We start from the raw sequence: 12,748 nt of genomic DNA on the forward strand, positions 1-12,748 counted from the left end.
AACAGCTGTACCTTGAACCAGTATACTGTATGACTCTTGAAACAAGAATCTTCTTACTCAGCGTATGGGGTTGTAGGTTCAATACTGAAATCTGGAATCACTATCCTCAGCTGGACCCTGGGGACAGTTTAATGAGAAACGAGTATTTTCAGCCATCATCTAATAAAAGCAGGGGTCACAAAGGCTTTAAAGTAAAACACAATTAACATGGTGCCATCAGGAAAAGTAATGATTGACGAATTAATGTCACAGATTGTTATTTTGACATAATGCAATACAGCGTTCTTATGCAAATATCTCTCAACATTCAGACTGACCCAAGTTGTCGATGATGTCTCTCAGGGAGCTCAGGATCAGTGAGTCAATGTCACTGTTGAAGTTGGTTTCTTCATGGTAGTTCTTCACAGGGAAGATGCAGTTCATGGGATAACCCACCGCTGCACTGAACTCCTCCATCTATGTTTAAAACAATCACATCTCAGAAAAAAATACAGCTCAGAACAAATGAGAGCTTTGTGCTAAAATACTGAAAATGTATTACATGACATATTAAATTATATTTCTTCTCTGTGCAAACTAAATGACAAATAATATAATACCTTTTTCTTTAGTATCTTGCTCCTGTAGACATTCTTTACATCCTTTTTAATCTCCGGACAGATTAAGTCAATTTTGGTGAGAATGGCCACTTGAGGAATATCTGCAAGGAGAACAGAAAGATTTAACATGAACCCATTAGCTTAGCTTTCATTTCTTCCCTGTACCAGAGTTTGAGAACAAGTGGCCTACATCAATCCCAAAGGGTTAAATAAAAATCATGATTTCTGCTCTCACTCAGGTCAGAGGCGTCCTCTCTGATGTCCTGCAGTGTCTCTATAGCTTTAGGACTCATCTGAGATACTGTGCTGGCATCAACGACACAAAGCAGAATGTGCACTTTGTCGTTGGCAGTTGGGGCTCGGGTGTAGTATCGATCCTCCTTTGATATCTTACTTTCAGGATTGAACTGGAAATCAAAGTAAAATCAAGGATGACAATTACCAAGATTATTATAATGTTAAACAGATAACAGTAGTTATTTAAATTTTTTTAACCTAAATAATGTTTGTTGAAAAAATGCTGTTTTAAAAGTACCGTGTATTCTTCTCTCACACGTCCCTTCATCACCCGTTTGATATCTTTGACATAGACTTTTCTGCGTCTGTTGGTGTTGCATTCCAGCCCCATGGTGTCACTGAGAACGATAGAGCAAAAGGTATTCTGTCCATCCTTTTGGATCTTGTAGGTGTTGTACTGTGAACCACATATAGAGAAAAGTGCAGTTATTAAGCATGTCCTGTTTGTCTTGTCTTGTTGTGTTGCTGCAGGTGCTTCTGTTCAAAGCACAGACTGTAAAAAGAATGAACAAAGAAAAAACGATTATATTCGGGTTAAGGCAAACGACGAAGAAATAATCAATTTCCACCTAATCTATTTATAGCAACATAGTGTGCATTTTCATTTGGTATAATATAGTGAACATAACTGCATAATAAAGGGATTTCCTTTAGAGGAATGTGTCTATCAAATGTGTGTAAATCCAATAGCAATATTAGTAGGTTATTCTAAAACTGGTATGTGGTAATGGTTTAACTGGGCAGAGGGCGGTGAATGTGCTCCTGTAGATCACGGTTTTGTAATTAAACCGTGTAGATTTGAACCACTTCATAAACCTGTCACGTGGTACGGTCAGGCAGCGAGGCTTCAGATGTCATCAATGACCAACGTCACACGCTTAGCAAAACATTAAATGGTTGGGTTTAGGAAGAGAACATTGGGGAAGGCTTTATTAAAAAAAAAAAAAAAAGATTGATAAACGCCACAATAATTCACACGTAACATATGTCAATGGAGGCCAAATGGCATTGATAAACACGCTAAAAAGCAATAATGAGTCTCTATAACACGCCAATAATGGCATTCAAATTGGCGTGTCATACATACGCCACTTAATGAGATCAGTCTGCGTTGGTAATCTGCTGGATGACTCGCTTCAGAAGGGTTGAAAATCGGCAACGTTCCCTCTTTAGCGTTTAGCTTAGCGCAGCGCCATGAAACCATAAACAATACTGGCTTGGCTGCGCCATCCTCCCCAGCTTGACCCTATCGTCCAGAAATTGCCACGCCTTGTTGCAAAAAAACAAGACGGCGAAGCCCATATTGCCAAACTTGAGGCTTCAAAATGGCAGTCCACAAACCAATGGGTGATGTCACTGATGCTATGTCCATTTTTTTACACAGTCTGTGGTTCATAGCTCCATTAACTTTAAACACAACTTAAGAACTAGAGACACATCAATACTTAAACTGTATATTTTACTTTATACTTTCTTTGTACCTTTTTGGTTTGAGTTTCGCCAGAGTTAGCCACATAAGCCTTTTTGGACGTTGTGCCTTCTACGACACTTAGGACAGAGTTGATGAAACTGGACTTTCCAGCTCCAACTGGACCATGAAGAAGAATCCTGTGCTGCAGGCCTTCAGTCTGAGGTCTGTAGTCCTTCACATACTGCAGATCCCTCTGTTTGCCTCTGCTCAGGGCAGGAAAACATACATTATATCAGATTTTCTTAACACAGACAGCAAATGTAAATTGCTCAGTAGGTTACTGTAAAGGCTCTGACACAAGAACCCGATGGCCGACTGTCGGCAGAAACAGCAGGTAACGCTAATCTGTATTGTCGCCCAAAAAATGAAAACAGGAAATAACGGAGCATCTTTCCAGACCTAGTAAACATAGCACGCTGGGGTCAGTCATAGTTTTCATCAGAGAGAGGTGATAGTAGTCAAGAAGTGTCGTTGTTGTCATTACTCGCTGAACGGAAGAAAATGTGATGGCTAGTAATAAGAAGATACTGGCGTTGGAAGCTCAGTTTTTCTTGTGCACTGATTCGTTAGTCGAGGGCTAGCACTCCACCAATCAGATGGGTCATTGAGTCCGACTGCCCACCGGCCGATTCAACAAGTCAAATCGGCCGAAATGAAGGCCGGCTGCCATGTCTGCTTTGAGTGAGCTCACAGCTTGAGCATCATCACACTGCTGTCGTACACACTTGATGTTCCCCTCAGGTCCTTAGTTGTGAGTTTTAACAGATTGTAAACTACTTGAATGTGATCTTTTCTGACCACATGTTCTGTTCTTGTTAAATATATATATATATATATATATATGTAATAAGTTTCTAATACTTTATACTAATAACATTAGTTTAAGCTCCAGTAAGCAGCTTTTGTTCATTTTTAATTCATGCAAACATTTGTTGCTGAAAATGCATGTACTTGTATGCTTTCTGATGATTCTACTACTGACGATGGCACGAAACACACCACACAGACTCGAGTCACCGACCTTGCCAGACTAAGTTTTGTCATTAAAGCAGGGGTCACCAACCTTTTTGAAACTGAGAGCTACTTCATCGGTACCGAGTCATACGAAGGTTTGATACACTCTTCTGAAATAACAAATTTGCTCAGTTTGCCTTTAGTTATACATTATTAATAATGATTAATGACACTCATCTATGTGAAGACACTGATCACGTTAATGATTTCTCACAATATAATTTTAATTTAATAATTATCAACAATGACAATAAGGTGGGAAACAGATATCAATATTCAGCACTTTAATCTCAGTAATTGTTAAATTTTCAGATGATGACTTACATCACTACCTTTCATAGGAATAATGTCCCATTTTCACTAGCCACTGACAAACCCTTTTAACAAATCATGAACTTTGTTGCACTATGTTTCAAAAAGTTATCAATTATGTAATGTTAGAAAAATCAACTTAAATATTTTTAAATACATCTTCTAATAATCAAATCTGCGGCATTTTTAACAAAATTATAACTGTAACATGTCATGAACACACTTTTAAATTGAACACAATTCTTCAATATTTTAATTCCACTTCGCCATGGCACTGCCATGTTGCCACTGACATCTTACGGTATCTGTTTCTTTGTTAGTGGGAAGACTGGCATTGCATGCTGTTCACCAGTGTATTGTAATCTGGTGTGTAACTTGACACTGCTGTGAGTCTTTCAGATGTGCATCAGTGAGGCGTGTTCTGTGTTTGTTCTTGATGAAGTTCATGTCCGAAAACGCTGATTCACAGAGATAGGTTGAACCAAACAGGCTGGCAACCTGCATAGCTGCTGTGCATACTCCACTGTACTTCTCTGTGTCAACAAGTCACCAAAAGTTTGGTGCAGCCTGGTAGGCTTTGAGGTGGAGGTCATTTTGCAATATTATGATTTCAATCTCCACCTGTCCAGCATCCAAGTTGAACGTTGGACTTAGTTGCTCAGCAAAGCATGTTGTGTCCACATTCACGAAAGGATTGGAAATGAATGACACACATGGCTCAAGCTGATGAAGCCCAAGTCTGTTTATGACTTCACAGTACTTTTCTGCAACTTTGTCAAATCTCTGAGATGCAGAAGCATTGTCTTTCAGCACCTTTTTTCTCTGTAAATCCACAGAGAAAATGTTCATCTTGGCTTTAAATGCATTTAAAGCAGTTATCATTTCAACAGCAGTCTTACCTTTGCCTTGCAGTTTGCAGTTCAAGTCGTTTAGTTTCCCAGTAATGTCCGTCAAAAATGCAAGGTCAAGTGTCCACTCTGTGTCCTCTAGCAGTGAGACGTCTTCGCCTTTGGACTGCTTGAACTCTTTGATTTCACCCAAAAGTGACAAAAAAACGAAGTAAAACTCGTCCTCTGCTGAGCCATCGGACTTCTGTGTGTAGCAGCAGGTCACCATATTCAGCTGACATCTCCTCCAACAGCACCTGGAAAATCCTGTGCTGTTTTGCTTTGGAGCGGATGTTGTTTATGATTTTTACAACAAGGGTCATCATGTGCCCAAAGCCGATCACTTTTGCACATAATAATGCAGACATTTTGGGAAGTCTGGGTCACTTTTACAGTGAGCGATGAAACCTGTATGTCGACCGATCATAGAGGAGCTCCGTCTGTAGTCACCGCTACCAGCTTTTCCAATGGTACCTTTTTCTGCACGAAAAACTCCTTCACCGTGTTATAAATGTCAACTCCCCCGTAGTTGTCTTTAAGGGCAGCAGTGTCAGGAGTTCTTCTCTTGTGGAGAAATCTTCAAACACCATACGGGTAAAAACTGCTGCTGTCCACGGACTTGTCGCACTGGATGCTAAACCAGCGGCACTTCGCCAGATCCCGGTCCAGCTGATCGGCCAAGTTACCAGACATAGCTGACACTCGCCTAACCATCGTAGATGCACCCAGTTGGACGTCGGAGAGAGTGGAGATTAGATCGGTTCCATTTTTCTCATCTTTAAGTACAGTGTTAGCAATTATCATCATTGCTTCCTCGACAATTTCTCCGTTTGAAAATGCCTTCTTCTTCTTGATAGGAAAATGTGTTGCTCTAAACGAGGCTTCGGTTGCTTTTTGTGACTTTTTCACCAGCCTCGTGAAAAAAAGACTGTTGCTTACCCAAAGCTGCCTTTAGCTCACAGGCTTTTTCTGCCCGTAGTGCACTTCCTGGTGGTTAGTTAGCATGGTAGCAAATGAGACACACGCAGGTTTCTTTCACAGACATAAAATTAAGAATTAAGAATTCTTCCTGCAATTTGTTGTGAAAGTGATACGTTTTCTTCTTTTTTTCTGCCATGTTTTTGGGGCAAGAAACTGCATTCAGCTACCATCTTCGCTGCGCCCGCTAGCTTACTCTCCACGAGCACTGGTTTTGTCACGCGCACAATACTGACCTTTGAACTAGAGTAGGTCAGAGTTCACCTAAACTTATCTAAACTCATGTATGATGAACATATTGTCATATTATATATTGTCAAGCATACAAACGTTAGTTTGTTGGTTAGTACCTGTTTTTTTGTATACAGTATGGTTACCTAGCAACCAAGGCTTGAAGACACCAAGTGGTAAACAGTTGTACAACATCCTGTGAGAACTGCTAGGTGAGTGGTTAGAAGATTGAGCTTTGACCTGGGAGTCTAGAGTTTGAGTCCCTGGTGAGGTGCTCTTGTATTTTTCATTTTGGATTGGATAATTTGCATGCCATTGCACAAGATCAGGGCCCGCAAATGCAAAAACAAATGTGCAGGGTGGTAGGGGAAGACTAATGAATATTCATTAATTACTCATCCCTGAATGGCTAGTACCCAATGCTTGCTCTGGTTGGGTGAAAAGAGGTTTTATGGACTGTTTATTAACAATGTCTTAATCATTAACAAATTGTTAATAAACCATCCACAAAACCTCTTTTATAGATTGCCAAAAAAAGATTTAATGGGGCCAAATGAATGTTACTTGATGCTTTATAAGCCATTAATTAATCATTACCTTATGATTATAACCATTAGTTGCAACTTTACAACAGCCAGCCAAATAATGTTTATAGATGATTTACAAAACAATTATTAACCATTAACAAAGTTAACTATCTAAATGTATACACTTATTTTATTTTACACTAATCTATTGATACATTGATACAACATTACTAGTAATTAGTAAACATTATAAATCATTTTTCATTGTTTGTTAACAGTAGAATAGCTATTAAATAAAGTTTAAATGTAAGAAAATTAGTAGCAGTATTGCTTGAAATTTAAAGGTGGTGTGCTCATTGCAAGAGTTGTGTTTCTTCCTAAAAGGGAGTTTTTCCTCGAGGAGCATCTCGCTGCAGCCTGCAGCCCCACCCACATCCAAGTCAGTAATTATTTTGTTTGCCTACGTCACTCCCCATAAGCTCAAACGGACCAAGACGGTAGCAAAGCTGATATATAGCCTCTTGTTTCACAATAAATGACAGAAACTGATGTAGGCTAGACACAAACGACATTTCACGCAACAACAGTGAACTGTAGTTGGGCCCGTGTACTTTTTTGTTCATTTGATTTCAGATTTTGAAACCAAAAGAGTGGTTTGGAAATAGCGTAAGACTGCCTCGGTGAAAGCCTTGTTTTCATGAGCTTCTGGGGCTAGCTGCTAACTAGCTTGGAAGCTAACATATAATGGCAGGCAGGTTGCTAATTAGCTAACGCTAAAAAGTATGGAAGTACTAGTTTCCCCTGCTTTCTATCAATATTCCTCGGTATTTGTCTCTTGGTGTAGTTTGCTAACATGCTCATAGACAAGTAAATTAATTAATTTCAGTTTAATAAACTGTTTGCGTGCTACCTTTTGAAATCCTTAGATTAGGTGTGTTACTGTGCAGGTCATTGAGTGAAGCCGAATATCCGAGGACCATCTCGCATGATTGTGAATTCTACTGAACCAGACTGAGAGACCATTTAAAGGCTAAGGAACCCATTGCAGGTGTTTTGAATTAATTAGGTGATTAGAGTGGGACACTTTGAGCCTACAATATTGAACCTTTTCACAATAATCTCATTTTCTGAATTTCAGAATTATAACAAATACAGGTGTGAAATATCTCGCTTTGCATGTAATAGGGCTATATAATATATTAGTTTTACCTTTTAAGTTAAATTAAAATTGAAATAAATTAACTTATGCACGATATTCTAATTGTGCTTCTGGTTCATCGTTTGTTAATTTTTAATAAAGCAAAATCGCCCCTTTGTACATTTGGTTGTAATGGAGACTGAATTCTTGCTGTTAATAAGAAAGTCCATAACGAAACAACCCACCATTCTACTTCTGAGGGCTAAATTAAATAAAAAATATGGCTTGTTTTCTGTTTGAACACATTGTCATCAATATTAACAAGCTTTAAAATGACCCATTTTTCAAATTTGGATATCGTTTCAAAATCGGAAATCGAATGAACAAAAAAGTACACTGGCCCAATTACAGGAACTACATGAAAACTTAACTGTTGTTGCATGAAATGTCGTTTGTGTTTAGCCTATATCATCAGTCTCTATCACCTAATGTGAAACAAGAAGCTATATCAGCTTTGTGACCTGGCCGTCTTTTTTTTTTGGTCTTCAAAAAAACTTTATTATTCAAGTATAGATACATAAACACATTGAAAACATTAAATGCATACATACATGAAAAAGGGGCGCATGAAATTTACTTTAAAGAGGTTGTAAGGCATTGTAAATGTTCAGAGTCCGGAAGGCTTTCTTATTTGTGTTAGAGAAATTTTGATTTACATACTTTCTCTCATGTTGTTATTTATACTGTTTGCATAAAATGCCATGTTATAATGATTACACGCTCACAAGATACCATGGAGCCATCGTCTGTCCTCGTGAAAGGCACAGGATGTTTCTCAGAGCAGAGGAGATAACTGACGACATCGACTCTTTATTATGACTATAGAGTTTTATCACATTCCACATATTACCAAAGCTGTTGTAGAAAGCTTATTCGTCAAGTCACTTTCTGTACTCATGCTGTGAGTACTGTATCTGTCAAATTAATCTTGTAAAATTAACTTTAATATAACTTCAGTGGTTCTGTCTATTATTTGATAATGTCATTTTAAAGTTTCAAAATATAATTTCATGTCATTTTTAAATTGGTGAATATTGGGTTTTCTTTCAGACCATTTACATTTATGGATATCAAATTTTCCAAATAAAATTAAAAGATTCAAAATGAAAACATGGCATTTATCCAAATAATTTCCTTCATAGTAAAAAATACTACCAGGCTGTCTTGGTCTGTTGGAGTTTAAGGGGAGTAACGTAAGCAAAGAAAAATGGCTGACTTGGATGTTCCCCCTGGGATTATTAAAGTATTTCTGATTCTGATTCTGATTTCTGATATCAAGCCCTGTCGCATTAAATGTTTGCTCTTGGAGGAATCACTAGAATTGTTGGGTCTTTGTAAATTATGTGATGATGAGTGTGGTCTAGACCTACTCTATCTGTCTTGAGATAACTCTTGTTATGATTTGATACTATAAATAAAATTTAATTGAATTGAATAGAGGAAGTGGTTACAAGTTCCAGGCGGGGCACACTTGTATGGCATGTTCAAGGATTAGACTTTCACGCACAGAGAGTTATCTTAAGCTTTCACTTATAGTTTATACCATATATAATTTTGTTCACCAGACAGAGTAGCAGAAAAGCAGGAACCAGTTGTTAATGTGTTTGTCAGACCAGAAGAGGAAGTTGCACCAGACAGAGGACCCAAACCCTGTGTGTGTGTGTGTGTGTGTGTGTGTGTGTGTGTGTGTGTGTGTGTGTCAACAGAATAATCTGCCCGGAGACAGGAAGACTACACCCCATCATGGAAAAGGATAAAGATTGAGGGATATTGCAGAACGGGGCTCACAATTGGACAGAGACTTTGCTAACCTCTGACTCTTTTGTCTGTAGATAGGGATACTTACTGTCTTTTGTGAACCCACATATGATTACAACTTAACTGCTGGACTCAGTAAACTTTTCTTAACCTGAATCTATCATCTCAGACTCGATCTTTGAATTTTGGAATCCATAAGTCCTATCAACGAATATGCGGTTATTAGAATAGTTGGAGTCAGATATCTCGGACTTTGGGCCTGTGTCTTTATCGCCGAAATTCCCTTTCAACAATAACTATCAATTTAGCATTTGTTAGTGATGGTTACATATAAAGTGTTACCAGGTTGTAGCACAAGTGCCCGTAGTCCCTGGGTAGGTTGGTAAAACAATAAATATTCATAGAGGAGGTGAAGTCCCTCCCCTTCCGGTGGACCGGCATGGGACCTTAATTCGAAAAAAACATGAACGGTAGTGAACAGGAGAGACAAATAATGTTTTGATCCCATTTGAATTGAGCCATGGATTACACACATGATGTTCATCAGTTTAAAAGATAATTTATCAAGTAAAGAAAGTCTCAGCTTATTGTTAAGCTGTTGAAGTATAAGACTGTGCAAAAACATAATTAGAAAGACTATCACACCTCAAAGTCGCATGGATGACGTCTCTCTGAAGCTACGATGTGTCTGTGTATCGTACCGGGATGTAACGTTACAAGAGCGGAGGATCTCACTCGTTCTTTCACTTCTCTGCTGATAAAACTTCACTGGACAAAACACATGAGATAAAATAACGTTACATGTGTTGTGGAACAGAGCTAAGCGCGAGCGAGCAAGAAAAGCGTCAAGCTAGGTGATTTAAATTGCGCGAGACGAGAGACCAAAATAATAGCGGAAGTTTGACTTGGCAGGTAGCTTGTGAATTTCACCACCGTATCAATAAAGTCTGCTCTTTATCCACTTTAATACATCATAGATTATTTATATTTTCTATAATTAAAATTAATATGCAAAGTAACTAAAGCTGTAACAATGGTAAAACTGAAAATGAAAATACTCAATTAAAAGTACCTTACAGTTGTATTGAAGAACGGCATAGTTACTTTCCACGGCTGATAAAATGCAATGATATTTATGTGTAGCAAGACTAAACATTAATTCCCGACATGTTTCTATCTGCCAGCAGCTCGGACACACTGCTGTCCACGCTGATGTACCGTTACCTGTTGGGACGCGGATGTTGTCCATACCGTCTCTGGTTCTGGTTCTGACCACGGGAACAGTGACGGGACAGCTCGCTTCAACGCAGCGTTATAACTCCTGAAAATAATGTCCATCTCGCAAATGTCTCTGTCTCTGCAGTCATCTCAACCATTGAATACGACAACAGGAAATAATACTCACAGCTTTTTTTTCTGTGAAGAAATGTTTCGCGCTGTTGGTGAAAAAACACCACTAAATGTTGCGTTAAAATGCGTTGTAACTCGCGTATAATATTACCAAAATGTAATTAGTAATGCGTTATATTGTTGGGTTACAGCAAAAAGAAATACATTACTGTGATTGCGTTACATTTGAAACGCATTACTCCCAACACTGGAAGCAACCACAAATAATTCATTCCCTCTGATATTTTTTGTACTACTGTCTCCTGTCTAACAGTAGACCGTGCTTTGCCTTTTTATGGAGCAGTTTACACTCTGGCAGAGCAGGGTTATATAAAACTGGATACAACTCTCAGTAGGTTTGCTAGTGGTCAACAGGGCAATGGAAATTATTTAACTCAGGAGCATGAATTGCTTAGTAAAGAGCACAGATAAGTAATTGCACAAAAATGAGAAATTATAGAGAATTAATAAGTATTAATCAAGCATGCATTAGTAATTTGAAAGAACAAATCAGTGACAAAATTCACTTTTAGATGCATACTTACTCCCAGTTTATTGTCCTCCAAGGTTTACTGAAAAAAAAAAAAAAAAAAAAAAGAGTACAATACATGTTAATATAAAACAAAATCCTAACTTTGTATGAATGAGAAGTCATTTTCAAAAATGATCTTACGAGGAGAAGGCGGAGGGGCAGAAGAGCTGGAGCGTCCTCCCATGGCTGTGGAGTAAATTAAATAAATGAGCTAAAATTTGAACAAATTGTTAAGGTGAATAAACATCTTGGTTTAGGTTTCTTCCTGAAAGGGAGTTTCTCCTCGCCACTGTCGCAATAGCCACTGCTAATGCTTGCTCTTGAGGGAATTACTGTAATTGTTGGGGCTTTGTAAATTATAGAGTGTGGTCTAGACCCTACTCTATCTGTAAAGTGTCTTGAGATAACTCTGATTGAATTGAATTGAATTTTGTGCATTGTGAAAAACGTAAGCAGAAATGTAATAAGTGGCCTATATCATGTGATTCAGCTTGATTCAAGGAACACATGGATGTAAGGTTTTCTAATGTGCGATGTGTAATGTGAGTTAAACGCAAAAAACATTATAGCGCCACCTAGTGGTCCACATGTGTAATTTTTGACTCCAGAGGGTCATCACGAATAAGAGTCTCAAGTTTGGTGTTGATAGCATTTATTTTGGCCGAGATATGGCAAAGTTGGTGTTTTCATAGTAAGCTTCACAAATTTGTTGGTGCGTAATATGCACAATTTTTATCCTATAAAAATTCTTTTAATAGGATCTTGTCAGGTCAATCTGGAGATGCTACCTGCCAAGTTTCATGCCAATCAGTCACACGGTCTAGGAGGAGATCAAAAAAGTAGGTTTTGGATAAATCGCGATTTTTCATGCATAAAAGTCTAGACAGAAATGGACGTGGGTCCTTGCGCCATTTTGGACCGGTCCTGAAAGTGGCCTCCCCCCCCCCCAACATGTACGGTTTAGCAGGAGTTTTCTGCTGAGAAGAATAATAATGGAAAATCCTTGGAAAAACAATAATAAATAGGGTTCCACAGGTTCCAGACTCGGGCTTGGACCCCTAATAACTATAGAACGTATAGAGTACCCCTAAAAAACATGCAGGGTTTATCTAAAATTAAACCAAACATAAGTAGAAATTGAATTTATAACAGACAAAATTATATTTTCCTAATACTATTCTGTAAACAACATAAAAATCTTCAATACACAAAACACAATCTACCATTTAAAAATAAGAGAACAAACTTTAGGGAAAAAGTCATACCTACTGAGTCAAAGGCAGAATGTGCGTTGAGGGATTATTAAGACCAATTTACATACAGCTGCCACTTTCACTTTCACCTGCAAGTAAGATCTGTCTCAGTGTGATTGGAGGAGAGAGCTGTGATACCAATCGGCATGTCTGCTTTGAGCTGGAAAAAACCCATCTTTCCTCTTTTCTGTCACAAGTTCATACAAGCAAATGTTTCTTGTCAGCTAGATTCACAGACCACAACATCCCGTCTGCAGAACACCCTCACAATGATTTCACCATTTTTCACAACACGTTTCTTT

The 12,748-nt window shown here is 38.3% G+C and overlaps 1 protein-coding gene across 1 annotated transcript in view; it reads right to left on the reverse strand.

Moving 5' to 3' along the window:
• Positions 1 to 84: 84 nt before the first annotated feature.
• The window catches only part of LOC114572933 (interferon-induced protein 44), a 40,169-nt gene continuing 27,505 nt past the window's right edge, over positions 85 to 12,748 (reverse strand). Inside the window, exons 4-9 of the mRNA XM_028604726.1 lie at positions 2,378 to 2,570; positions 1,135 to 1,293; positions 835 to 1,006; positions 600 to 700; positions 318 to 456; positions 85 to 117 (exon numbers count right to left, since the gene is read on the reverse strand). Coding sequence (XP_028460527.1) covers positions 107 to 117; positions 318 to 456; positions 600 to 700; positions 835 to 1,006; positions 1,135 to 1,293; positions 2,378 to 2,570 — 775 coding nt within the window. The 3' untranslated portion in view covers positions 85 to 106. The remainder of the gene's footprint in view (positions 118 to 317; positions 457 to 599; positions 701 to 834; positions 1,007 to 1,134; positions 1,294 to 2,377; positions 2,571 to 12,748) is intronic.

The sequence above is a fragment of the Perca flavescens genome, chromosome 18 (genome assembly GCF_004354835.1).
Source record: "Perca flavescens isolate YP-PL-M2 chromosome 18, PFLA_1.0, whole genome shotgun sequence".
Classification (NCBI taxonomy): Eukaryota; Metazoa; Chordata; class Actinopteri; order Perciformes; family Percidae; genus Perca; species Perca flavescens.